This window comes from Xylaria bambusicola (assembly GCF_022495145.1).
Source record: "Xylaria bambusicola strain CBS 139988 unplaced genomic scaffold F5B22scaffold_41, whole genome shotgun sequence".
NCBI lineage: Eukaryota > Fungi > Ascomycota > Sordariomycetes > Xylariales > Xylariaceae > Xylaria > Xylaria bambusicola.
This window is the reverse complement of record NW_025953594.1, coordinates 234,606-259,773: the sequence shown is the minus strand read 5'-3', so window position 1 is coordinate 259,773 and position 25,168 is coordinate 234,606. Positions and strand designations below refer to the sequence as shown.

The 25,168-nt window shown below is 48.7% G+C and overlaps 10 protein-coding genes across 10 annotated transcripts; 4 read left to right on the top strand and 6 right to left on the bottom strand.

Moving 5' to 3' along the window:
* Positions 1-719: 719 nt before the first annotated feature.
* Positions 720-3,164, bottom strand: F5B22DRAFT_367062 (uncharacterized protein). Its single transcript, XM_047971120.1, has 3 exons — positions 3,163-3,164; positions 2,736-3,065; positions 720-2,683 (listed from the first exon to the last, which is right to left on the bottom strand). Exon 3 carries the CDS (start codon positions 2,465-2,467, stop codon positions 863-865), a length of 1,605 nt encoding a protein of 534 aa, XP_047828191.1. The 5' UTR covers positions 2,468-2,683; positions 2,736-3,065; positions 3,163-3,164; the 3' UTR covers positions 720-862.
* Positions 3,165-3,788: 624 nt separating this feature from the next.
* F5B22DRAFT_366747 (uncharacterized protein) lies at positions 3,789-4,827 on the bottom strand. Its single transcript, XM_047971119.1, has 2 exons — positions 3,959-4,827; positions 3,789-3,838 (listed from the first exon to the last, which is right to left on the bottom strand). Exon 1 carries the CDS (start codon positions 4,562-4,564, stop codon positions 4,088-4,090), a length of 477 nt encoding a protein of 158 aa, XP_047828190.1. The 5' UTR covers positions 4,565-4,827; the 3' UTR covers positions 3,789-3,838; positions 3,959-4,087.
* A 148-nt stretch (positions 4,828-4,975) lies between these two features.
* F5B22DRAFT_649270 (uncharacterized protein) lies at positions 4,976-5,622 on the top strand (the record flags this gene model as incomplete). The annotated part of the gene is made up of 3 exons (XM_047979152.1): positions 4,976-5,037; positions 5,108-5,329; positions 5,427-5,622. The coding sequence occupies 3 exons, from the start codon at positions 4,976-4,978 to the stop codon at positions 5,620-5,622; spliced, it is 480 nt and encodes a 159-aa protein (XP_047828189.1).
* Positions 5,623-6,093: 471 nt separating this feature from the next.
* F5B22DRAFT_366744 (uncharacterized protein) lies at positions 6,094-7,734 on the bottom strand. Its single transcript, XM_047971118.1, has 4 exons — positions 7,589-7,734; positions 6,909-7,429; positions 6,434-6,849; positions 6,094-6,367 (listed from the first exon to the last, which is right to left on the bottom strand). Exons 2-4 carry the CDS (start codon positions 7,346-7,348, stop codon positions 6,126-6,128), a joined length of 1,098 nt encoding a protein of 365 aa, XP_047828188.1. The 5' UTR covers positions 7,349-7,429; positions 7,589-7,734; the 3' UTR covers positions 6,094-6,125.
* A 950-nt stretch (positions 7,735-8,684) lies between these two features.
* On the top strand, positions 8,685-9,875 carry F5B22DRAFT_618087 (uncharacterized protein). Its single transcript, XM_047975666.1, has 3 exons — positions 8,685-9,295; positions 9,362-9,395; positions 9,456-9,875. Exons 1-3 carry the CDS (start codon positions 9,158-9,160, stop codon positions 9,494-9,496), a joined length of 213 nt encoding a protein of 70 aa, XP_047828187.1. The 5' UTR covers positions 8,685-9,157; the 3' UTR covers positions 9,497-9,875.
* On the bottom strand, positions 9,876-12,652 carry F5B22DRAFT_618085 (WD40-repeat-containing domain protein). The gene is made up of 5 exons (XM_047975665.1): positions 12,081-12,652; positions 11,887-12,018; positions 11,480-11,820; positions 10,299-11,421; positions 9,876-10,229 (listed from the first exon to the last, which is right to left on the bottom strand). Exons 1-5 carry the CDS (start codon positions 12,277-12,279, stop codon positions 10,039-10,041), a joined length of 1,986 nt encoding a protein of 661 aa, XP_047828186.1. The 5' UTR covers positions 12,280-12,652; the 3' UTR covers positions 9,876-10,038.
* An 826-nt stretch (positions 12,653-13,478) lies between these two features.
* F5B22DRAFT_366706 (SET domain-containing protein) lies at positions 13,479-15,032 on the top strand. The gene is made up of 3 exons (XM_047971117.1): positions 13,479-13,506; positions 13,558-13,755; positions 13,851-15,032. Exons 2-3 carry the CDS (start codon positions 13,633-13,635, stop codon positions 14,913-14,915), a joined length of 1,188 nt encoding a protein of 395 aa, XP_047828185.1. The 5' UTR covers positions 13,479-13,506; positions 13,558-13,632; the 3' UTR covers positions 14,916-15,032.
* Positions 15,033-15,202: 170 nt separating this feature from the next.
* On the bottom strand, positions 15,203-17,335 carry F5B22DRAFT_649265 (CBP4-domain-containing protein; the record flags this gene model as incomplete). The annotated part of the gene is made up of 3 exons (XM_047979151.1): positions 15,203-15,387; positions 15,542-15,773; positions 16,361-17,335. The coding sequence occupies 3 exons, from the start codon at positions 17,333-17,335 to the stop codon at positions 15,203-15,205; spliced, it is 1,392 nt and encodes a 463-aa protein (XP_047828184.1).
* A 906-nt stretch (positions 17,336-18,241) lies between these two features.
* On the bottom strand, positions 18,242-18,826 carry F5B22DRAFT_366688 (uncharacterized protein). Its single transcript, XM_047971116.1, has 2 exons — positions 18,591-18,826; positions 18,242-18,535 (listed from the first exon to the last, which is right to left on the bottom strand). The coding sequence occupies exons 1-2, from the start codon at positions 18,653-18,655 to the stop codon at positions 18,268-18,270; spliced, it is 333 nt and encodes a 110-aa protein (XP_047828183.1). The 5' UTR covers positions 18,656-18,826; the 3' UTR covers positions 18,242-18,267.
* A 1,931-nt stretch (positions 18,827-20,757) lies between these two features.
* F5B22DRAFT_649263 (uncharacterized protein) lies at positions 20,758-22,041 on the top strand (the record flags this gene model as incomplete). The annotated part of the gene is made up of 4 exons (XM_047979150.1): positions 20,758-20,954; positions 21,030-21,125; positions 21,181-21,818; positions 21,932-22,041. 4 exons carry the CDS (start codon positions 20,758-20,760, stop codon positions 22,039-22,041), a joined length of 1,041 nt encoding a protein of 346 aa, XP_047828182.1.
* Positions 22,042-25,168: the final 3,127 nt, after the last annotated feature.

The window sequence follows — 25,168 nt, the reverse complement described above, 5'->3', positions numbered from 1 at the left end:
AAGCCAAGTGAAAAAAAGGGCATGCAACTCAACCTCACCAATAGGCACGGAACAACAGACCGCAAGAACCAAAATATTCACCAATTTCTACATTGGTTATGCGGAATTTAGCTTATGAAAATTCAATACCAAGTGAGGCCAATAGTGCAGTATATTGAAATACTGCCCATATAGCTGCACTACTTCGTATGTGGAGGTTGGTACACAGTACCTAATTGTCTTTCTTTTTGTAAGCCATGATCGTCGGACCGCATATCACATATCACTTGAGCCACCCAGTTCTTCATAGCCGCGGATGCCTGCTTTCTAGATCTTCACGATAATGGTGGATTATGTGGGGATATTCTGCTCGCTGACTGATTTTTTCCTCATTTTTTTGCTCTTTCTTATGTGTTATCTCTTCAGACCGTAGAAAACACCAAACAATCTGGTGCATACATTTACACACTGGTACATACATTTGCACGCTGGACTAACCATGTCTTCCTCGTTCAATCGGTAAGGACAGAAATTTTGATTGCCGAGTTGAACCCAACCCGCACAGCGAAGGGTAGCTAAGCGCAACTCTTTTTTCATACCGCTCTGTTTCTGTCATGTTGCTCATAATTCAACCCACCTCCTGTTTTGTCATTTTGTGGTAGTCATCACCATTCCTGTCACGGTATATAAAAACTTTGATCATACGCACTCGTTGTTTTCGGTTCGCCTGAGAACCGACATGTATGCCAAACTTGACACTGTCGCAAGTGATATGGATCCTCGTCGAAAACTGGCTTCCAGTCGCATTCTCGTTCTCTCATGGGCCCATATACCCTTATATCCTATATGAACGTAATGTTTTCGAGGAGTTGTAGCGTCCTGCTCAGCCAAAGCCTCTTCTGTCTGTAGTAAGTGGTTCGCTCATCTGAGTGTCGTCGAGCAGGAGACGGGAAATGCCCATCTCACCAGACGGGAAGCCTCCTCCACTTTCGCCCCAATATAAGCTTGAATGTGTTGGGGCTTGCTCCCCAAGCTCCACGGCGCCGCCCAGTGATGGCCACTTTGGTATCTCATCCCGTGAGCTGGTTCTGATTAATTGTGGTTCCAGAAGAGATGTTTTGGAGAGATTTAGAGAGCCATCAATGTTCATGTTGACAGATGGCTCTAGCAGACTATTGCCTCGCCCTCCGGGTTCCCGGATTTGCATAGTCGTCTTTTCAGTGTTCACAAACTTCTCGGGATATTTGTTTCGTAGCCTGTCCCGTAAATCTGTCGGTTGTCTACTGGACAAATTGAACCTGGGGTCCCTCTGGATTTTCGTCCAATGAGGGCCATATAGTTCAAACCCTTCTAGTATCTCCCTGTCATCCTGTTCAGAAAATGGTCGTCTCTCCCTCCGTTGTGACTTCTTGAACGGTCCTTTGATACCAAGCTCTGCCAGATCTTCCAATTTCTTTCGGTGTGCTCTGCTTTTGCGTTGTTTTGGTGCTGAATCCAAATCGTTTTGTGCCGGCCAGTCCTTGTCGACCTCAACTTCCTCTTCTGTGTCATTCAATATGTTCTCTGACATGATCCCCTTCTTGGGCTTCTTTTCGTTTCTATGTGTTGGTTGTGGCTCCAGCCCATCACCTTTGATACCAGTGCTGTTACGTAGCTCCTCGGGACAGCAGGTGCGAAATCGGTCTTTAAGGTCACCAGCTGTCCGATCATTGAACTTATAGCCCGGGTCTTCGAGAATATCTGTCCATCTACCAACCCCATGCTTGCTGACACCTAGCAGTAAATGGTTGGTTTCTTCTTCAGACCACTTCCGACGTGGCTTTGCTGCTCTCCGCTTGACTTTCCCTGAAGGTGTTCGATCGGCATCTGGAGGGGGGCTTGGAGCGGTATTTTCTTCGGGAACGCCCGTGACTTCAACTGGTTTTGTGAGATTCAGAGCCTGTTGAGGCTCAGAGCGTTGATGGGGTTCAAAAGATCCGGATGACATAGGCGGAAAAAGCGCGGGATCCGAGGGCGGCTCGAGCAGGCCAACTATTATGGGGGGAAACATGTGGGCAGTCGCTTTCTGTTTCTTGAGTGGCTGTGGCAATTGAGGAAAATCTTCCTTAACCGGCCGCTTCTTGGTTGAGACATCTTCCACAATGTCGGCCGGTATATCCTCCAGTATCATGCGCAGATCTTGAGACGAGACATGGGTGGAGAATGGGCGGTCAGTCGTGGAGTAGGTCGGAACCTCTTTTCTTGACGAGGCTGTGAGGGTCTCTTCGGTGATAGAATACAGCGGTGGTATCGACTGTGAGGCTAGGGGCCCTCCAGCGGCATCGAGCTTGTCAGACCTCTGGCCAGCACCGGGTTCGATGGGATGGGGGCGGGAGGAGTTTTGAGGGTAGTTGAGGTTCTTGATGGGCGGGAGCTCGGCATTGTAGGGCTTCGGAGTGGTGGTTGACTCGTTTAGAAGGTGGATCAATCGCGGCTCAATTGTGGCCATGCTGAACGAACAGGAGGTCGAAAGAGGCGAACATCAGATAGAAGAATAGACTTAACGGGTATTCAAGCGAGAGAATAGAATCAGATCAAAAAAAAGGGTGGATGAAATGAACAAGACAGAGAGGGTCGAGCCGAGCTGAGTGCCGACGCAACTCACTCAAGACGACATCGAGGCGGGTACGGTCTGAAGAACAATTCTAAACAGTGTAGGGACAACCTTGGAAGTAGTCAGGGTCAATATAGACAAGTAATGAGGCTATTCAGGCTACCTAGAGAACAACAGTTGACCGGTATGACAGTAGTCGTAGCAACAGCGGTAGACGGTGGTAGAAGCGGAGAGCGGCTCGCAGGTTGGTTTTAAGTCCAAGCAGGCAGACAATCGCGATAGGATGAATCGAATCTTGTCTTCTCTGAGACGGTAGAGACGGTACAGACAGTACAAACAATACAGACAATACAGACAGTACCGACAGAAGAGAAACAAACAATGCTCTGCTTGTTTGTTGGCCCCTGCTCTCCTGTTGCTCTGCTTCTGCGCTGCTCTGCTTTCCTCGCTAGATGCAGGAGGAGCTGCAGCAGCGAAGTGCAATGGTACCTACCTAGGCCATGCGGAAGTTAGGGCCATGCAGAAGGATGGTTTAGTCAAGGTGGTACAAGCAATAGAGAGGAAGATGTAGGGAGCAAGTAGTACCGTACCATTAAGGTGTGAGAAGGTGGTAGTAGAGGTAGGTAGGTAGTAGGTAGGGAAAGGTTTGCTGGAGCCAATTGATGAGAACCAACTGATCAACTACCCAGGCTCGCCAGGTACACACTATCTATCTCGCGCGCTCAGTTCATGGCGTTGCGGAGTCACGGCAAGACAGGGCGACGGCACGACGATACAATCAAAGTACAACACTCACTCGTATTGAATGAAGGAGAGTAAGTAAGAAAGAAGTGAATGCTGTTACTTGCCTGTTGTCAACGTTAGTACTACTGTGTATTAGGAGGTAGGAGGTATGTAGGTATCTCTGGATGGAGATAGTGGGTGAATGATAGGTAGGTAGGTACAAGTGTCGGTTGAGCCTCTGGGGTTACACAAGATTGATTGGCATAACGGTTCGAATCCAATGTCTAGTACATGCAGGACAATCATAGATGCCATATGATCGAGGTAGGTAGGTATCTATCTCGTCTATCCCTCTTACCTGGTTAGCGGGTGGGAGAGGATGATGAACTACTTACCTAGGTAAGTAGGTAACAGGTATCCGCCCTGCCTCGCCTGCCGGCCAATGCAAGCAGGTGGGTAGGTAGGTACTTATCTGATAACTTGGAATGGATGATCATGTAATACCTAAGAATGATGGTGGTATATGTCTTGTTAAAACGGGAACTATAAGCGAGTATTAGCAGAAGTACTGTAGGTAGAGAGAGGTAGGTAAATAGGTAGGATACCCGAAGAACGCCAGCCTGTATGCTTAATTAATTAATTAATTAATTAATTACTACCTACCTTAGTGTGTTAGTATCATGGTATCATTACACCAACCTATGTACGTCTTCTCTCTCCCTCCTTACATATTCATAGGTAGTACCAATCTTCTGCCTTGCATACTTACTAACCTCCCTCCTCCTGCTACTACTACGTAGATATACCTAAGGTACGTTGGTAGATAGTGGTGATAGTGGTGGCAGTGGTGGTAGTCGGGTAGATGGTGCAGTGGTAGCCGAAGCATGATGCTTGTTCCAAACCCCCAATCCCAGCTCCCAGTTCCATCCATATATGCTCGTGGTTGTCCTGTTGGTCCAAGTCGTCTGTTGGTTGGAGAGAGAGATGATGCAGATGCAGATGCAGATGCGCCATACAACAGTACGCAACAGGCGTTGGTGAGGGCAGAGTGAAGGGTCGGGTCCAGAAGAGAGCCCCCCAACCCTCCCACAACCCGTCCGTCTTATTCGCCCCTATATAATGTGACGGTGCAACGTCGGCCCTTACCGGTAACAGCCACCGAGCCAATGGAATCCCCTCTGCCTGAGACATTCCAAGACAAGACCCAAGATGTGAACCCAGCAGTCGATCACCACCACCACCAACCAACCCAAGGAGCGGAGCCCGCATTACATCGAGAACTGCCTTACCTCCGCTACGCTACATTAACACACCTAACAGACTGCATGCATTGGTGTGTGTGTGTCTAGGCAGACATAGAGTCGCATACCCATCCTTGCTAGACGGGAAACGGGAGCGCTCTACAGACGCGGCTACTGGCACCGTCAGCCCATCTCAACATCCCATCGTGATCTTGGACACAGTCTGGACACAAGATATCTGCGCCTAGCTTCATGTAGGTCAATCGGTACCTATAACGGCACCGCGACCTGTCATCTGCCGCTTTCTCCTTCATCTGATATCTTACTTGTCAGTCGTTCGACTTACACACTAACCTCATCTGAGTAGCTAGGTAGCCTACTGATATATATATTCACACACCCAAAGATACACGTCCACAGGGAAGGAGAAAGGAAAGCAATGGCCTCTCAGCTGCCTTCGTTCCCGCGAACCATATTCACCATCGTCGAGCCCATCTCCCTGTACGTCATTTCCTATCCCTCTTTTCTCACTAACTACTAATACACACCACCGCATGGCTAACACGGTTAGGGTTGCGGGCTTTCTCGGACCTCTGGTGGACGTAGATTGGTTCATAGCAAGCCAAATCGATGACGGGGCCGCTGCTGCCTCGCCATCAGTCTCATCCGACAACGCGCGTCTGGTCGCCCTTCAACTCGGGAACGCCTACGGCCTCCTGTTCATGGTGGGCGTCGCCGTGCTATACACCACGAACGAGTTGAGGGTTGTGCGGAACTACCTGGTTGCTTTGCTGTAAGTTGTCTGCAATTCACATGAACGTCTCGTTTTTATCTCTCCCATTCAATTGAACGAGCTCCTACCAACTCGACCTGTCTCTGACTATGAGCAGAATTGCCGATATTACTCACGTTGGACTCACCTGCTGGGGCCTGGGCTACGAAAGGGCTATTGATGTAGCTGGCTGGAATGCCGTGACATGGGGTAATGTTGGCTTTACGGCTCTTCTAGGTCTAACTCGAACGGCATATCTGCTTGGTCTGTTCGGGCCTGACAAACCCGTATCTGCCGCAAAGAAGGAACTTTAGCTTGGCTTGGTTTGGAATTGTGACTATCGTCTCCTTGCAAGCGTCGCCACAAGATACTCAAGGGCCCCCTTTACCCTATGTTAAGCAATCACTTGTAAATATACCCATGAGTTTGTCCGTCGACACGCAATATGAAACATGTTTCGTTCTCAAAATGGGACAAAGCCGAGAAGTACTTATTCTTGCTCTACATGTCAAGCCTAGCCTCGCATTTTCGTTCCAATTCTTTCTCTCTTTATTTTTTAGCTGTGCCGCAACAGAGGCATAGCTCGAGGTATACTATTTTACACAAAAGCTGTCGCATAACACACCAACGTTATAATGGGATACTGCGAAAGCATGGAAGAACCAACTGTGTTCGCCCTGCCCCATTTCCCATCCTGTCCTTTGCTTGCCTGACCAAGGTAGTGAAAAGCGAAACGCCGTTTTCAGTTCATTAGATGGAAAAAATTCTTCTTAGTTATGTCAAGTCGTCGTCAGGCGTATTCAGTGACAGGTGACCACTACTCGCCTCGAGGTCGTTTAGCGCCGTGAGGATTCTGCCAATCCGTCTGCTGGTTGGCCCCAAAGAAGGCCGGGTTGAAATGAGGCTGTTGAAAGTTCATCATGGGCATGCCCATGCTTCCCATGCCGCCCATCATGCCATTATTCATGCCGTTGTTCATGCCCGCGCCGACACCTGGGTTCATGCCGGGACCCATACCACCACCACCACCTCGTCCACCGCGCATGCCTCCTCGCATGCCTCCACCCATATTCCCACCCATCATACCCCCGCGGAAGAAATTACCCCCATTACCACCAGGCATGCCGCCGAAGCCGAAGTTGCCTCCGGCGCCCATGTTGTTTCCAAAGCCACCACCTCCTCCTCCACCCATATTGTTATTATTGTGGAAGCCGCCTCCGCCGCCGCCACCACCGCCCATGTTACCCCCTCCAAAGTTTCGGTTGAAACCACCACGAGGACCGTTGAAATTACCACGACCTCGGAAATTACCACCGCCACGGTCATTATAGCTACCACTGGCACCGCCTCGTGAAACTGAGTTATCTTTGCCTCGCGCTGGGGCGTCCTTTGGTAATGTGCGGAACGGGTTGGTGGTTGGGCTAGCATATATTACATTATGCTTTTTCCCTCCGGGCTGTGCTCCCTCGGTGCCTGAGGATTCGATCTGATGTTTCGCCGCAGTAGCGGCTTGCTGGGACGAGAATTCGAGATAAGCTTGCCTGTAGTTTGCTGTTAGCATTGGTCATATTTAAGGTAGAGTAGCAGTCAATCTACGCACCCTTTGCTCTTGCCGTTTACTTTGTGTTCGCTAAATGTAATGTCCTTCAACTCATCTTCGCACGAAGCATGCGCAACCCAGCCACGAATATCATCATCCGTTGTCCACCAGTTCAGATCCGATAGTAAGAGACAATTTGTAGCACCCGGGTCGATTGGCCTATCGTCAGATTCCCCCTTCCGCTTGACACCTTGCTGGTACTGCCGAGCCGGAGCGCCATGGTCGTCTTGGCTGTCCATAGTATTCCGATCGTGGGCATCATAGCTGCCATGGTGGCTGGCACTGGTATCATTATTGACGGATTCTGGAGGATTGGAACCATTGGCGATTGTGATACTCGTATTGCTGTCGTAGGCTTGGGTATTCAAATCCTCAGCCTTGGAATCAGCATCGGCATTGGCGTCGCCATAGACGTCAATCTCGAAATCCTCGTCGGCCATTTTTTAGAGATACGGCACAACTGTATGTTATGGGGGTTCAAAGCGTGTTATGGAGTCAGAGTGATATGTGGTATCTAGCAACTGATAGTATTCAGAGTAAGATACAAAAAGTTCCTGGCGTCTTCGGTCCATCGAATCAGTCATCTAGAAAAGTACATGTAGGAAAAGTGACCCAGAGGAAGACGAGAAGAAACAAACGAAGAGGAGAAGATATCTCACAGGATATAGTACTATACGTACACGTTGAACCGGGGGACGCGCGCAAACCCCTCTCTCAGGCACTTCTGAAATTGTTGTCCAGTCCCAACGACTGCGACACCAGAACAAATCGCGGCAACAGATTGCCAGACTATTGTCTGAACGGACTTTGCATCAACAAGATTTCAAGACGAAGCTCTGTGCTCGCAATCTTGGCCAAGTCTAACTAGCTCCAAGCGAGCCAGTGTCTAATGTCCAGGTCTTGGAGCGCGAAAGGGTGATGCGAGAAATACAGGCAGATAGATCACCGAAGATGTTGTAGCTGCTTTGCGAAGAAGAGTGAAGGAAAAGAAAGAAAAAACGAAGTCCTGTGGCAGACCTAGCTGTCTGCAATACCAAGTCCAGGCTTTTTTGGATCAAACAGTCAACCCTGATATACCTGCGTAGATGCGTATGTGTAAAGCTTGTCTAGTCAGCTGAGAGTTGCTACTAGGTTTAACTAACAGCAGGTAGTTGCAAAGAAGCAGGAGTTAGGGACTCAGAACTGGATCCAGTTCAAAGAAGCTCGGGGAGAAGATGGAGATGATGCGTCGGCGCTGACAAGGCTAGGTGTCCGAGTCACTCGAGTGGGCGGGTGCTTGTTGGTGTAGAGAGGAGAAGCGGCGAATGACAAGCAGCGTCTGGTATGAATCGCGCTATGGCGAGTATTAAGTGACAATATAGAGGAGAAGAGGAAACGCCGATGACATGATTTTTGGCACGACTGGGAAAAAGACGAAGGTTGTGACGAAGCTTGGGATTGGGCTTGGGCTTGGTTTGTCGAGGACGACACGACACGTTAAGTACAGAGGTAGGTACCTAACCTGGAAGGTAAAGAAGGTAACGAGCGAGCGCTAACCTTGGCACTGGGTTTTAATTTTAGGCTGGGATTTGGTCCCCGGCAGGCGCCGTACTTTGTACCTAGTAAGTAGACGCGCAGTAATAAGGCCACCTGAATAAGGCGTTAAACAGCACTACTTTTCTTTTTCCAGGGACCGCCGACCCGCTGTAATCGTCTTCGTCAGGTGGATTTAAAGGGGGCTAAACGGGGCACTTCTGGGTCCCTCGCGTGCAGGTGGTGGTGTGGTCTGGGATTCTGGGGATCTGGTAAAGTGCCTAGGTACTATGTAGGTACCTACCTCTAAGAACCTAGCCTCGCTACCTACATAGTAGATACCTAGGTACCTGCTAAGGCACTCGCCATGAGGCTCAACAGCCTGTGCTCCTGTGGCTTATGCATGCTGGATCTTGTATCTGCTTGTGGCACAGGCAACAATTACATACTTACTGGAGTAGAGCTGAAAGTTCCCTGGCTAGCTTGAATAGGCAGTGTCTTGGCACCCACCCAATCGCAGCAGTCAAGGTTGAGCAGGGGAAATCTGGCCGCATCTTTCTACAGTGGAACTTTTTGGAAATGTCAAGGTAGCGCGGCGGACTGGACAGCGCATCACGTTCCCTACTCCCTTAAACATCGATCACTCTCGACTTTCGCATCGAATAATCACAACCACATCTTTGTGTCTCTCTCACCATCGCTCATACCTCTGATACCAACACTCATATTGACACAAAATGGCCGACGTTATAACAGACTTCATTGATGTCCAGAAGGACTTCATCAAGGACGGCACACAGTTCATCAACCGGTGCACCAAGCCCGACCGCAACGAATACATCAAGATCTGCCAGGCTGTCGGTGTTGGCTTTGTGGTATGCTCGAAACATCAGGCCCACTCCTTGCGGCATGAACGAGGCTGGACTGACATGCGGATTTAGGTCATGGGCGCCATTGGCTACCTTGTCAAGCTGAGTACGTGTTTCGACAATTTCCTGGCTACCTCGAGACAGCTACTGACCTGATTACGTTTAGTCCACATCCCCGTCAACAATGTCCTAGTAGGGGGCGCTTAATTCGAACGAGAGTACGAGAAGAGGTTAGATGTAGAAGATACCAAGAGCGCTGGTCTTCAACTGCATGGACGGGAAGGAGACAGTGGAGGAACAACGACACCATAATTACCCCCAACTCGCTACCGATATCGACTGATAGCCATCCCATGGTGAGATGAGTTGCCCAATGACGACAACCAAAACGTGGGCCAGAACATGGTGAACTTGCCGCATGGCCCGTAGCTGAGATCAGGATCAGGAATGGTGTTCTAGGACAAAGTGGTTTGGTTGGTCATTGCGAAGTGCGGTCTCCTGCTATTCTTGTCTTTACTATGTCATTGTACAAAATTGCATCGTGTGCGACTCATAGCTGGGTGTTACAAAAAGCAATGAAATATAATTCGGATATTGATTTAGCTACATGCCTGTCCACCAACCAACTCCTTTGCGCTCGTTATGTTGCTTACCGGTATGCTTCGCATACATCATATGTCGACGGACTCTTACGCGAGGCAAGCTCCAAATGCTAAAATGCAGAACACCCAATGTGCTTTTAGTCACAATCATATTCCCAAACCATCACTTTCTTCCTCTTCCTCCTCGTCATCTTCTTCGTCACTGTTACCACTTACTCGCCGCAGCTTCTCATCGTACGAGGTGCCCATCTCCGGGAAGCCTTCGTCCAAGTTACCCTCATTATAACCGTGTAGTGTAACTGTACCCAATTGATGATCCCAGCCGTTCAAAGAAGATGCTAGAGGGGGGAATTACAGCGTTAGCTCTTACTGTTTGCCGCATATTTCATCTACACGAGATGACTCACCTGCTATGAATGGTGCAGTGGGATGCCAACTAGCATCTCGCACGACAGTAGTCCAGCCAGGCAAGCCCCGTCTATTGTAATACGAGCGATACCTCCTGGACAGGGACTTCTCCGCGGAAGTCGTCTTCTGCACGTCGATGACACCTGCTAGCGTGGCGTCGAGGTTCCAGATGTACACCTTGCCGTCGTGGGACCCCGAGTATACGTAGCGCGAATCGGTGCTGGTCGGCGGCGAGAAGTGGCAGCGGATCAGGGTGCGAAGTACCTTGTGCCCGCGGAACGTGACGACGGAGTTGTCATCCGGGTGCGGGAACCAGTCGTTCTCGTCGAACTTGTTCCAGCGGTAGTCGAAGTCGCTGTATGGCACATGTTGACGCGGGTTCTTCTCGATGAACTGCGCCGACGTGTACATCATCTTCAGATCCCAGAGCTTCATGCTCTGATCCTTACCGTTGCTTAGCAGGTACCGCCCGTCGTCCTTGCTGTCCATGTAAGTCAGCCCTTCGATATGGCCGACGAAGGCCCCCGCCTCACGACCATCGCCCATGCTGCGCCTGTCCCACACTTTGATCGTCGTGTCGTCACTGCCCGAGTATAGAATGTGCGGCGACGATTTGTCCGCAAAACAGACAGCGTTGACGTCGTCTTCATGGCCTTCGATGTGGTGCAGGACCCGTCGCGACTCGATATCGTATACAATGATCGAGCGAGCGTTGGTCCCGGCTACTAGCTCACGACCGTCTCCCGAAAAGCGAATAGACCATATACCAAATGAATCCCGCCACGTTCCTCGCCGCGCGCCATACTCCGATAAGCTCAGTGTGTAAGGATCACCTGTGTCGTTCGGATCTGTAGGCGCTAAGCAAACGTTGCTTTGAATAGACGTGTACGCCAACCACTTGTTGTCTGGACTCAGGGACGCATCCGTCAGGGTCCATGATCCAAATGGGAACTCGACGGTCTTGTAATGCCTCCAGTTGTACGGGTTTGACGTATCATACATTCGAACCTTGAAGTCTTTAACACAGGCGTAAAAGAAGTTTCCATCGTCGGAGAACTGGCCTGAGTAGACGTTATCATCGTAGTAGATGATCATATCCGCATCCGTGCGAGGGATCATGGACTATTTTGTATCAGTAAGGAGGATTGCCCAGGTATCACGTAATATCAAGAGGAATTACCTGTGCTATCACACCTTGGTTCACCCCCCGGTATGATCTATCACCTATACCAAGTTCACGGTCGAGTATACGTCTTGCCAGCTGCTTCTTCTTTCTCAAGGGCGATGAGATATCATTAGCCCCAAAGGTACCAGAGTTCATCAGCTCTCTTCCCTTGTCGCTCGGAACTTTGGGAAACCGGTTTGGATCCAGCTGTCGGCGTCTCCTTAGCCTATGGCCCCAGTTGTCGAAGTCACCATCATCGTCATTTCCATCGCTATTCAGTATGATGCCCAAGTTGCGGCCTCGTAGGAGATTTAGAAGCTCCCGTTGTGAGACCAGACCAGCTCGTCGACCCACGTCTGTTCAAGCCAAAGAGTTAGGATCGGTTAATCCATGGTATAGAGTAGGTAGGTAGAGACACATACTTGCTATGAGGTTAATGACTCGGCGTTCTATAGCACTTTGCTCTGCGGCTGCTTCTTCGGAGGCTTCACCGCCTTCTCCCTCATCGCCACCTTCTACCTGTACGATAAATTGTAGTCCTCCATCGTCCGCATCTACCACCATTGGCATTAGTATGTCATTAATATCAAGATGTTTCGTAGTAATGGATAGATACCGTGGAACTCGTCATCTTCGTCAAAAAGATCATGGTTCATATCGTCCTCATCTTGTTCATCATCCTCATCCTCCTCCTCATCGTTATCATCGTTGTAGTCGGCGTCTTCATCTTCGTCCTCATCATGTTCTTCAGCATCGAAATAGGGGTCTGTATGCTGGTCATCCAGCTCCTCTGACTGTGATCTTGAGCTACTCATAATGTTGGCAGTTGTTACGGTATGCTCCGGTAGTACCGGGGGTTGGTCTCCGCACTGATAAGAGCTCCAATGCAGTGAGTAGGTAGGTAAGCTCCGGAGTTGCCAATTCAAATTGGCCAGTTGATGAAATGGTAAATTCGGAGCTCTGCAAATCACGTTAAATCACTATTTACGAGGCGCCTTTTAGAAGCACTTGATAAGAAAGAACGAAGTCGAATAGTTACGGATAAATGGGAGGTCAGATACATGACGCCACTAGCATCCCGGGGAGCACCCAACTACATTGTAGTACTGCTCATTGTACCGGTGGGGAAGCGACCGGCGATTCCACTTTACCGCTACTAATCAATGGATGAGGTTCGTCGGTGTTATCGCGGACTTAAGCATTTACATTCCCTGTTATGGCCATCATGTCCCAGACCTAGGTACATATATATACATACTTGCTACTGTACATATACAATACTGAATCTACCTACACGAGTACATACTAGAGGTAAGTAGGTAGTTTACCTCAGCATTGTATGCGTAAAGGGATGCGCGGACATGGGGTAAATCAATAACGAAATAATCGAGAGATGGGAGCACACACACCATCGTTGGCGCGTAGAGATCACCTGCATACCTAGTGTGATGTTTCGTAGCACGGCATTCAGTCACCCTCACCCGAGCTGTCAAGAAAAGTGGTCATGCAAGTAAATCAACCGTATCACTTTACGAATACACAGCAGCTGTCTAGCATACATCTACATAGCACTTCTAATAATACCTACCTGCTTTGGTTGATAAGCACCTCTTTACGATGTCGAAAGGTATTTAAGTATCCATTTTATGGTCAACGAAACTATTCTGAAACACAAATCAATATCTGGGGATGTTTCGGGGATGTTTAACAGCGCTAGAGCAGACCAGGGGCAGACCAGGGGAAACGGCCATGGTCCCGGACAGGACGAGCCGGGTCGGAGTGGAGAATTCTGCTCCCCCAGCCGCCGATCCAGCGCCCCGTCCAGCGGAACACAGCATACCTACCCTTGCTTTTACGTCATCTCATTGCACCTCCCTCTCTCTCTCTCTCTCTCTCTCTCTCTCTTCCTAATATCACAGCTTTTTCTAATCCGCGATTTCATATTATATATACTCGTCACATCTCCAAAAACATTCCATGTATAATTCTTTCAGTTTGAAGAGAGTCTCTGTGCCTATAGCCTGAATACGAACATTTACGCGGTAACTTTCTATCGAAACCCTTTCTAATACCTTGGAGCTAAGAAGGACAAGGCTACAAGGAACACGAAGCTGGGGAGGGAGAAAGTCGAAGGAAACAAGAGTTGTGAGAAGGGAAAAAGATAAATCATGGTTGATTATATCCCGGACTTCATAGATTGGGCAGAAAAGCGAGGCATCAAACTAAATGGTATCGAACCACAGCGCATACCAGGACGCGGTATAGGGGTCATGGCGACACGAGATATCCAGGTAAGATCAAACCCACGCCCTCCCGCTCATTCATTTGGGTGCCTGAATGCCAGACTGGTCCAAGCACCCAGTGACTAACTAAGCCCCGATCAAAGCCCGACGAGATCATCCTCGAGGTACCAACAAAATGTATACGGACAATTACCACGATGCCCAAAGCGCGGCTCCGCAAATGTACCGAAACAAGCGTGTCGGTGCATGGAGCTTTAGCAGCCGACCTAACGCTCGACAAGAGCAGCAAGTACGAACCGTGGAACGCCATCGTGCCGCACTCAGGCGATCTCAACGGCATGCCTTTCTACTGGCCGCCCGAGCTGCAGGCGCTACTCCCGCTGCACAGCCGGCAGCTCCTCGCCAAGCAGAGGGCGAAGCTCGAGCGGGACTGGTCGCAGATGTTCACGGCGTTCCCGGAGCTGCACGTCGAAGACGAAGGAGACATCGGCCGGTGGGAATATGAGCAGAACTGGCTCCTCGTCAACTCGCGGACGTTTTACTACGTCAACGCGGCGCTGAAGAAGTGGCGCGGATCTACCAAGGATGACCACATGGCATTGCAGCCTGCGGCCGACTTGTTCAACCATGCTGATGAGGGGGGATGCCATGTGGCGTTTGGCACCGAGGGGTTCACGTTCCGTGCTACGAGGCCGCATAAAAAGGGTGAAGAGGTATATATTTGCTATGGAAACCACGGTGGCGATTTTCTCCTGGTCGAATATGGATTCGTCATGGCGGAGAATTGTTGGGACGAGACCCTGCTGGACGACATCGTGCTCGCGAAACTAGATCAGAAGCAAAAGGAACGTCTTGAGGAAATCGGGTTTCTGGGGGGCTACGTCCTGGATCGCAATACGGTTTGTCATCGGACGCAGGTTGCGTTGCGGCTGTTGTGTTGCAAGGTTGGCGAGTGGATGCGGTTCGTTAATGGAAATGACGATGGCGAGGCGAGTCAGGATGCTGTTGACGTGCTGCTGTTGGGGCTGTTGAGAGAATACGCTGCGAGGATAGACGATATAGTGGCGCGGATCCCGATGCTGGAAAATGCAAAAAAGCCCGAAGACGATATGGATGATATGAAGGACATACTGGTGCAGAGGTGGAGGCAGATTCGAAATTTGCTTGATAGGAGGATAAGGAGCCTAGAGCAAGGAGCTCAGACGTGACAGTGGACATCGCCGCTTGCTATATTATATCAGAGTTATTAGTCGCCAGAGATATGATGGTGTAAGACAGTGTTGAGTAGACAAGATCCCCGGACATCGCGAATGTACAGCTAGGCGACAATGAAAGACATGCATCGTCGTACAGAAATCATAACATGTTTTGTAGGTAATTACTCTTCTCAGAATACCATTTTCCGGAACGCCAAACCCCTTCGTAGCCCATCCGAACACACGTTATATGCAGAAATGATATTGGTACAATGTCTGAACGATGATAGCCGGAAGGTCTATAACACGGGATTGTTGGTCAACTTTGACTTTCCCGTGCCCTCTAACCCCCCAGCGCCCTCTAGCAATCCGGCCTCCCTCCTCATCGCTTTCTCTCTTTCCTTCGCCTCCTCCGCATTTTGGAAATCTTGCCGTAGGCTTTCTTCTCTGAGCTTTCGCGCGGCTTCTTCTTGTACCGTCCATACTATTAATTACACAATTGCAATGATTAGCCAAGAATTCAGCGCATAGCGTACGTCATCATCGTGTTCGCGACCTCCGGGAAAGTCACCAAGTTGTAGCTCGCTGGACGCAAGGGAGAGGTAGGTAGATCGATGGTGTGGGGGAATCCAACGTACTCGGCTTGTCAGACTTGGAATACTCCTTCAACCTGACGACGAAGTCGTCGAAGTCTTTTTGCTTCTCGTAACGCCGCTCGAGGCTCTTCTTTTGCAGGTCGGGGTTGTACTTCTTGAAGAGCTCCTCGTCTGTCGGCTGCACCCACATGACAAAGGCCGGACCACCGACACAGACTGCGCCGCCGCTGTTGCGATAGCCACCCCGGGGAAATGTCAGTCTCGTCTCGTCGATCTTTTACGGTTTGGCTGCCGCGATGCGGGGACTAATTATAGTGGTTCCGCGGCGGATTGGGGAGAATGCTTACACGGCTAACATCTTGAGCCATGTGCCTAGCCGTGAGGATTTAGCTGCCATTTTTTATGCGCAATATCGTGTTTGGCAGGGCGATGTGGTGGTTGTACGTGGTGCAATTGTTCTTGCCAATGTTGCTGGAGCAGGTGATGAGATCAGATTGAGCCTATCGCAAGCTTGGGATTAGATACGTGAATGTCAATGACGAAAGTTCAGGGTCCTCTTTGACTCCACATTGTGGCTGGTAGTCTCACATGTGGCTAATGAGATCCTAGGTACCTACCTCCTACCTAAGCACTTAGGTAGGTACCCCCCACGGGCTCCACCCCCGCAGGTACAAAGCTTAGCACAACTGTCTGAGAGCTGAACTGAACTTCAAATCTCATAATGTGTAGAATCATTTTATTCTTTTTCTAAACATTGCTATATCGTGATATCACATACTAATACTATTAGATACAGGTACAACCGGACATGGAGGTCACCTTGTCGTTAGGTTTGGCTTAAAGCATAAACATGCAGGATACCATTGTCAGCGTCGCGATCAGCCAGTTGCCAGATAGACGCATTCCGCTCGATATCTCATCGCCAGCCGGTATCTTGCTCCCTGGTGCAGCATCTACCGCGCGTACACACGACAATGTCGTCAAGCCCTTCTCAGGCACCTCGCCACTGACTTCATTGCTCCTCCCAAAGCTGGCAATCACAGGCCAAGCCACGCTACCGAGGTCGTTGTATATGGTCTCGTTACCCTTCTGATACCCCTCCAGGCTTCCGAATGCTTCCCAGGCTGTCTTGCTGTTGTTAAATTCCCGGATGCGCTTGGCATCAAACGTCTTTGCGTAGCACGAGTTGTTGAATACGCTAGCAGCATCCTCAATCTTACTGCACGACGGGATCTCAGAAATCTTGGGGCAGGCGCATTGTTCGTCTGCTGAGTTTATGCTGTCGTCTACACTCTTCTTGATATCGGCAACGCACTCGTCCGACAGAATGCTACTACAAGTCCCGTCATCGCTTCGTAGCTTCTTCGGATACGGATTATTACTCAGGTCCCAACCGAAGAGGCACATGCGCCAACTGTCATCAACAATGACATTGCCATTGGAGTCGACAAGGGATGAGGGCACATTTAAGTTAATCTGGCCAGCAGTGAAGTAGGTATCGTTGGGGGTGGATGACGACCGGGCGGGCACAGGTAATTCAGCCAGAGTAATGGACCATGACCAGCCGTCTAACGTACTGGTAGGGGAGAAGGTGTCCGAGATATTTGGACCAGCGATGGCATAAGTCCCCGTCGCATTGGTGCTGTTGGCCAGAGAAGCCTCAAACTCGGTGAGGTTTCCCTGGCCAGGTAGCGGTAATTCGCCAACTGAGCCAAATGTTGAGATTGCGCCATCCACCCGTGCTTCCAATGCGAGCACGCTGGTTATGCCGCCTATGCTGACTAAGGTGTAAAGAAGGGAGTGCATTGTGTAAAAGCCGCTATAACTCTCAGCCATCGTCGTGACTAACGCTAGGTGAAGAGCATGCAAGTCCAGGTGTGGGTAGCTTAGATGGGTAGAGCAAACTGAACTAATAAGAGGTTGGACACAAGTGCGTATCTATGTCGTTGTCTGAGGACTAAGATGTAGTTGGGATTCAGTATTTGCCGTGAATGCGAGTTCGCGCTCAGTTAATTATAGTAGAGAGCACGCACGAAAAAGGATGTCCAGAAATATCATGTCAACACTAGGGTACGTCAGAGATTCAGATCAACATGGCTGAAGGTGCAATCCGAGGCAACCTTGGCAATTGTGACGTCGTGCAGCCAATATAAGCACGTTGTTGGTTTCAATTGCAGCCTCGCCGCACACTAATACACCTAGCCAATGCATGAGATGTCTTGGCTACTCGAACAAAACCAACAGTCAACCCTTTCTAGGAGTCCTTCATGCACATGACCTCATCGAGATCAACTCATGCTTGTGACAACTTGCTACCTGTCTTTTTATTTTATTTTTTTGTTTTTATTTTTTTTCCGAAGTGTATCCTGAGATATTGGTTCCACCCAAACAAAACCGTCACCGCTTCAATTACGAGATGCTTGAGTCCTACAGTTATTCTTCACTTTCAAATTGGAAACAGCCATTTCTTAGTAGACAACACACACATCGTGTCAATAAAGTTGATTTAATCGTCGTGTTTTATCAAATTGTACGGAATTTTAAACAGGTTCAAATTTTTGGCAGCGTTCAAAGAATATCATTGGTCTCTAAAGTCCATCTACCTGCATCTAACTTACGACATGTATTCCGCCTCCACCCATATGATGACATACCCCGTCCTCCCAAGCTACTTGGAATGCTAATTACTTGGGTAGGATTCTGGCTCCTTCGATGACGGTCTGCAAATGATTTGAATTGAGATCAGCGTCCGATGAATAGGAGTAGAGCTAGTCAGCGGCGAGGAAGGAGAAGCTTACATCTTTGGGAATGACCTTGCAACCATCCGTTTCGAAATCGGTGATAACATGCATGCAGTTCGTATCCGTGAAAAGTGTGACCTTCATATTGTCTGCCGCGATGTTCGTAGCTACAACGTTGTGCGCTGCGTTGGCAGGTATGCACCACAACTCGTCGTCCGGTTCCCCAGCTGTCAAAGCTACCGAGTCTCCAATATCACCCTCGGTTGGACAGCCGGTTTCATAGAACCGTAATGACCTATATTCATTTATCAGCACTCAGGCTGGTATTTCCTAAGGTGAGTGGTCTTTACCAGCTCGCCGCAGCTGGCTTGAGCATGTAGATGGTAGCGATGGTTGCGAGGGTTGTGAAGCGCATCTTGAGTCTGGCCAATTGACTATCTATTCTAGTCTTCGTAGCAAGTGGTAATTGTAAAATAGAGGTTGAGATAGGCTCGTGTGAATGTCTTTTTGTGTAGGGTCACTAATAGTTTGAAGTCCTCGGCTGACGTCTGTTATATACACAATCCAGATCTCAGGCTTCTTACATCCAGCTATTAATATCATCGATATCTGTTGGCACTTAGCTTCGGATATCTAGCTCAAGAATAACGACATGTGAATATCCTAGTCATATCCTATCTTTCAAGCGAAAACTTGAAGTCATGACGCAATGTGCGGCGCGTAACATCCCGTGCCACCGTGAAGCGCCTGTGCCACGATGCAGGTGAAATAGCTTCGAGTGTGAAGAGCAATGATCCCATAGAGGATAATATGGAGGGGTCTTTTGCATGTTGGCGGTTTCATGCATTGGTGGGAATTGGATGAGCTAAAGAAGACTTCAATGAAATTAGCTGAAGAGGTTCATGCATTGTGAGTCTGATTATAACAACAGGCGAAGTTCCGCATTAGATAATCACCTCGATGTACCCCGACGTATGTAGAGGAGTGTTTAAAAAACATATTACATTTAGGTGGGATACGGAGTGATTGAACTAACCCCTGGAGATCGTAAAAATATTAAAAGCAAAGCTATATCGGGGAGTGTTTTTGTTGAATATTCAGTGCTGGGTTGAACGTACTGGAGGTCATTGTATAACGTCATCCAACACGGCTGAATAGATCTTATGAATATACCCTCACCATTAATTGTGATTAAAGAGGAGCGGTTTAGAAGCAATGGAAGTACAGCACGGTGAATCGTACGAGTTTTGCTACCCACAACTCGCGTTCGAATCGTTGTATAAGGAGCTGAGCTGAAGACAGGCGAATATATGTAGATCTACGCTACATTTACACGTGGTTCAATATACTCCACACCATGCGTCTCGCTGCGTGGATTGATCGACACTGTACTCCTGGGTGTTGGGCGAGGATAATGCAGGGCCATGAATATCATATATTAAATAATCCCGGAAGATAGTTAGAGTATGCTATGCCAGAATAGCAATCTTTTCTCCTAGCCTCCAAGGCTTGAGGTAGGTGACCTTAAGAGCCTGCACACCGTCGAATAAGCTGTTGGAAAAACACTTGCAGGTCGGAATCACCGGGACGAGGCCGTAACTCGATGCTAGCTGGCATTAAAAGAACGGTTGGATCAAGATTTCGATCGCCAGGTGATATTACCCGACAGTCTACTATCACGTCGGGGCTCGTTCTTATGACCTTTAACCCCTCTCTCGGCCTCTGCTCGACTAGAGCAGACCCGACTGGCTTGTACCTACATTATGATCATCAGTCACATGGGGATACGTTGGTTGTTGGTAGAATGCTCATGCAGGTGGACGGTTAACCTCGAGGCATCTTGCTAGCGGTCAACTCTCACCTTACGAATCTCCTAATCGCCAGTAGCTCAAAGCACATGGTGGTGTGCGTGATGATTATGAGATATGTTCTATAGTGTAAGATTTCTCATCACGATAATGTTAACTAAAAGATCTTGAACCGTTCCCAAGAAATAAGGCACAATTTCGATCGATAAAGCAAGTAGCCTTCTAGATAGTAACAACTTCACTCAATCAGATAATCAATTCAGGTCTCTGCGTATTACACATAGAATCCAAAACTCTGCTTCATTGCAACGTGTTAGGCTGTCTTGGGTGCCACCACATGAGACGCAAACCCCCTAATCTCTCGCCTCGTCATGTTGAGGCGCAGGAATCTGCCAAGTCGATCGAAATATGTGTTAGTACTGTTGTGCATACATGGTGGCGACGTTCACGAGCCTGGGTCATGATCCAAGTGGGTTTGATGGATTATACAATGAGGTATATCGTCATAGGAAGCTAATAATAACTGTTAAAGAATGTAGACAATAGATGAGGTGATGACCTCATAAAGGGATGGCGACGAGTATATAAATGTTCAAATTACCGGAGTGAACTGGAAAACTCAGCAAGCTTCATCCTATCATCATTCAACAATCATTACAATTTCCTCAAAGCCAAGTGTCCATCAAAACTCATCAAATCTTCAGCCAAGATGCCACGCCAAACCACTGCCCTGGCGGTTCTCGCCACTGCCTTGTGTGTTGTGGCCGAGGAATATACGTTCTGCACCGAAGACACCTGTGGTGATTGTCCGGTATCTATCACGACGATCGGGACAGGTTATCCAGACTGTGCGATATACAATTCTATGGACGTTTTCGGTAACCAAGGTTTCGAGCAGACGAACAAGTAGCTAACTCCAACTTTTTTTTTCTTCTTCTTTCTCGCGTATGGTATTTGAAACTGACCTCTGTTGCATGACAGAAATATCTCGGCTTTCATTGATATACCGCAGCAGGATGAATCGGCTCCTTGCTATATCATCTTTAAATCGCCGGCTGACCTCGAACAGCCGGGCTGGTAAGCCGATAGTATATTCTGCCTTGCAGTCCAGATAATTACTAACATTAGATAGTGGCTTAACTCAAAAGTACTTCCAAGATGCCACATGCGGTGACATCGTGCTGGACAATACCTTTATGGTACAGTTCTGCTGCGGCCGTGGCGACTGTGCTGCCGCAGGAATCCCAAACCAGGGCCCTGGTTCCGAATCCAGCTTGTCGATGTCGAGATCTGCCAAGTTCGGCCGCGGCATAAACGCAGGTGATCTGGAACTCTCTGCTTCAGGTGGTGGTCTGAAGAGTATGCGGATCGCTGTAAACGGCACTGAAATCAAGCCTGCTTACGTTGGTCCTCCCCGAGTGGCTTCCAACTTCACGACAGATGCCCAACCCATTTCTAAGCGTGGTGGAGTCTGTGACGGCGACTGGAGTCCTGAACCTGGTAAAGAAGACTATACCCGCCCAGCCGACGGACCGCAAATCCTGTCATCGGTTGTGGAATCGTCAGAATTCACGGTTGAAGTGACCCGAACACAAGAATGGACCACAACCATCGACGCGTCACTGGGGTTTGAGGATATCTTGTCTCTAGGCGTGGGCTTTTCCGAGTCTTTCTCCGAGTCCCTGTCTAACAGCGAGAGTTACACGTTCACCTTCCCCGAGGGAGAAAGCGGATATGTAGGATGGACATCCTATCTTCGCTGTAGTCAGGGTAAGTCATAATTCCTGCTTTACACATCATGTATCTTGATTCGACCTGCTATGGTTTCACTCAATACTCAGGGTATCTTCGAACTCTTACTTACACTCATTGCGATTCTTTAGGCACTGGTACGTGCAATGATGAGGAGGTGTCGGGCGAGGTTTGCACACCTTATCTTGATAGAAACTCTGGCAAGCTTGCTGGTAGATATATCGTTGTTCAAGAGGGATAAGAGAGCTTGGTGCCCTCAAGATGACCGAATACTCACCTTTTGGTGAACATTCAGCCATCATGTGTATTGAAGGGGTGTGGATATTCAGGGGGTGCAGTGAATGATTATGTAATCACATAATACTTTAACTTAAGAAGGAGGATGCATTTATGCATATTTTTAATGCCGTTTGGTTATAAACAATCGTGATACCTACTTTTCCTTGTGGCTGCATCTTAGGTCCACTTGGATACAAGATGGTAGCATGAGCTGACTTACCTAGCTATTTCTCTACTATTTTGACGGGCAGTTCCCAGAGATATTTTGATCCTCTACTTACTAGTTCATACCGGTCACCGAACTCACCTCAGCTAACCTGTAGGCCATTGCAGATGACCCATACCACTACTGTACATCCATCATGTTGGGCTGAGTAGGGGATTGGAAGACTAGATGAACTGAGTATATGTGTTTTTGCTTCAATCATAAGTAGCAGTCGGTAGCTTGGTCCTATCGGATCATAGCTGAATCGGTAATTCGCTACCCGAAGCCTGTGGCGTGTGATTTGATTTCACCAATGCTTAGCTTCCATCAACTAACTGCCTGCCTAAGCATTATGGAACTGGTGGACGGGATTCACGACGGCCAATTGAGCTTTGAGCTGGGTAAGCAGGAATATCTCATAGGCTGCGATAAGCGGCTAGGATTAGGTCAAGTTGTACGCAGCGCAGCGGCATGTCTCGCGCTGATACTTCTTACTCCTGATCCAAGTGTAGGCTTGCAGCAAGAATAAAATTCTTGTCCACGTTTAACAGGTTGAAGGGTAGTTTGAAATAATCAATTGAGGGGCTGTCGAGCCTTGTTGTGACCGTGCGTCGACTGTGAATCACAGTACCTACGGTACGTGTATGTGATGATCTGATAATAGGTAGCTACTGGACTAAGTACTTACCTACCCAAACTGTAGGTTATGTAGGTATAAGCGAGCGCGCCTATGTGTCTCCAACGCAGCATGATATGTGTGAAATACAGTTTGCGTGTGAGAGCATATATTCTTCGGGAGATCCAGGTATTTCAATCAAGACGGAATGATGCTTAAATAGACATCCACTGGATAATATGTACCCGATGTAAAGGTGCCGGGCTGCCTGGGGTACTTACACTAAGTAGAGACAACGGATAACTAGGGCTGACAACACCAATGAGCGTCGTGGATGGCATCGGTCCCATGTCATTCATGATACAGGGTCGTAAACAAGAGGGGACTCAGTGTTTCCGGTCCATTGTTGGACCTACCTACTTACTTATGCAACGGGGCAGTACATGGTCACATCCCGCATTGTAAGCAAGCTGTGTACATAGTAAAGCATATATGACGGCGTTTATTCGGCCCAGGCGGATTGCCGAAGTATTATTTTAGCACGTTTTAGGGTCAACAAACCACCTATGAATAGTAACAGGTACTTACTGGTACACTGCGTCTTAAATAGTCGGATTTTCGGTAAGACGGAGCCACAAACTTGTCCGGAGCTTGCTGCTGTCAACCTGTCACAGCTGAGCTGTTACTAGGTAGGTAAGTATGAAGACAGTAGGTAATAAGTATGTAAAATGGCTAGGGACAGATGCGGGTACCACTCGGAAAAGTAGGCCGTTCCAAATAACTCGTTGCAGGACTAAACACGGATGGAAAGAGTGGTAGTTGTTGTTGTTACCTACCTATTTACACTGCCATTAATATTACATATAGTATGGGATTCCGTTGGGGAGGAACATGCTTGCTACCACTCGATATCGTTTACGGGGTCGTCTATTGGCGAATAACTTTCCAGCATTGCCGCCGACCAACACACGACTACTCCGTAGGTGGGATGGTATCTAGCCGATCAAGTCGTTGTTGTCAAGGTTCGCTTTCGTTCAGCCTACATACTGTAGTACTTGCAATTCTTTCCTTCAGCCAGTAGGGATGTTTTGGAGAAATTGTAAAGGGGTCGCCAATTGAACGCTGGTTGTTTGACAGGGCTGGCGTGTGCATTGCAGGACTCGAATGTCGTACAAGTACAGGATTACAGGCGGGTAACAAGTCCATAGACCTCTGATAGACCTCTGATAGACTGGTGTTGTAGGTACATGTACATCCTGGCTAACGGCGCATCCAAGGTACGTACCCAGAAACACCATCCACCTACCTCATCTTCTTCTTTTGTCTCTCGAGTCTTTTGCCCTAGCCGCCCGTCTTTTCTCCCTCCTTTCTTCGGGGATTGACTCTCATTGATACGATATTCTTCTCTTCTCTTCTTTGTTTTCACTTCGACTACGACTTGGACATCTCTCGACGTTCCTTTCCATCACATACTGCTATTATTACTATGTACAATCGGCATTGTCCAGCCTCGAGCTCCCTCCACATCTGCGTGTGTGTGCATGCGCAACACCTAGCTTGTCCGCTCGTGTCCAGTCAATCACAGACCTGAGACGTTACAAGCATTACGTTACAAGCATTGATTGCATTCATAGCCTCAACTCGTTCTAACCACCACTCGCACCACTCACACCACTCATATACCACACTCACGGCCAAAACGCATCCCGCGCTCCCAACCCCAATCCTCCGAGGTCTGGTCACTTCCACCTTACTTCCATTTTCGGCATATTTCCCCATCGTACTTCGTTTTCCGCGCTGCTTGACGTGGCATCCCGCATTTCTACTGCTTCAACCGCTTCAGCCACTTCAACAAAGGGCTTCACTTTTCGGCTGCCATTCATTCTTTTAATAATCTTTAGTATTATTGCGACCGCGTCTTTGTGCAGACAGTATGTAACCCTGTCGGCAAGCCAATCCGAACATTACCTATACATGGTTGTTTAATACTAATCATCTTCATTCATTTACAGGCAACCTAACAGCAGCAAAGGACCTGCAATCCACGTCACTAATAAGTTCCAAGCCCAAGCGCGTCTCGAACTGCCTGCAGCCTGACCTCCAACCGAACCCACCGCGCTTCCTCCCACAGGCTTATCGAAACTGACGATCATTATTACGCCGAAAATCCCGGGTACCAACAAGACCGGTGTCCGGTACACTAGACTCGCTATTCCTAGCTAATATCGTATTTTCGTCCCGAACTGGTCTTCACGCAGTGTCTCTAAG

Coding starts and splice junctions, on each gene's coding strand:
- F5B22DRAFT_366706 (XM_047971117.1), top strand. CDS start 13,633: ATGGTTGATTATATCCCGGACTTCATAGATTGGGCAGAAAAGCGAGGC. Junction 13,756..13,850: donor TGGCGACACGAGATATCCAG/GTAAGATCAAAC, acceptor CCCCGATCAAAG/CCCGACGAGATCATCCTCGA.
- F5B22DRAFT_618085 (XM_047975665.1), bottom strand. CDS start 12,279: ATGAGTAGCTCAAGATCACAGTCAGAGGAGCTGGATGACCAGCATACA. Junction 11,821..11,886: donor AGTCATTAACCTCATAGCAA/GTATGTGTCTCT, acceptor TGGCTTGAACAG/ACGTGGGTCGACGAGCTGGT. Junction 10,230..10,298: donor CACTGCACCATTCATAGCAG/GTGAGTCATCTC, acceptor TCCCCCCTCTAG/CATCTTCTTTGAACGGCTGG.
- F5B22DRAFT_618087 (XM_047975666.1), top strand. CDS start 9,158: ATGGCCGACGTTATAACAGACTTCATTGATGTCCAGAAGGACTTCATC. Junction 9,296..9,361: donor CTGTCGGTGTTGGCTTTGTG/GTATGCTCGAAA, acceptor ATGCGGATTTAG/GTCATGGGCGCCATTGGCTA. Junction 9,396..9,455: donor TGGCTACCTTGTCAAGCTGA/GTACGTGTTTCG, acceptor GATTACGTTTAG/TCCACATCCCCGTCAACAAT.
- F5B22DRAFT_366744 (XM_047971118.1), bottom strand. CDS start 7,348: ATGGCCGACGAGGATTTCGAGATTGACGTCTATGGCGACGCCAATGCC. Junction 6,850..6,908: donor GTAAACGGCAAGAGCAAAGG/GTGCGTAGATTG, acceptor AGCAAACTACAG/GCAAGCTTATCTCGAATTCT. Junction 6,368..6,433: donor AGGCAACTTCGGCTTCGGCG/GCATGCCTGGTG, acceptor ATATGGGTGGAG/GCATGCGAGGAGGCATGCGC.
- F5B22DRAFT_366747 (XM_047971119.1), bottom strand. CDS start 4,564: ATGCGGGCTCCGCTCCTTGGGTTGGTTGGTGGTGGTGGTGATCGACTG.
- F5B22DRAFT_366688 (XM_047971116.1), bottom strand. CDS start 18,655: ATGCGCTTCACAACCCTCGCAACCATCGCTACCATCTACATGCTCAAG. Junction 18,536..18,590: donor AAGCCAGCTGCGGCGAGCTG/GTAAAGACCACT, acceptor AAATGAATATAG/GTCATTACGGTTCTATGAAA.
- F5B22DRAFT_367062 (XM_047971120.1), bottom strand. CDS start 2,467: ATGGCCACAATTGAGCCGCGATTGATCCACCTTCTAAACGAGTCAACC.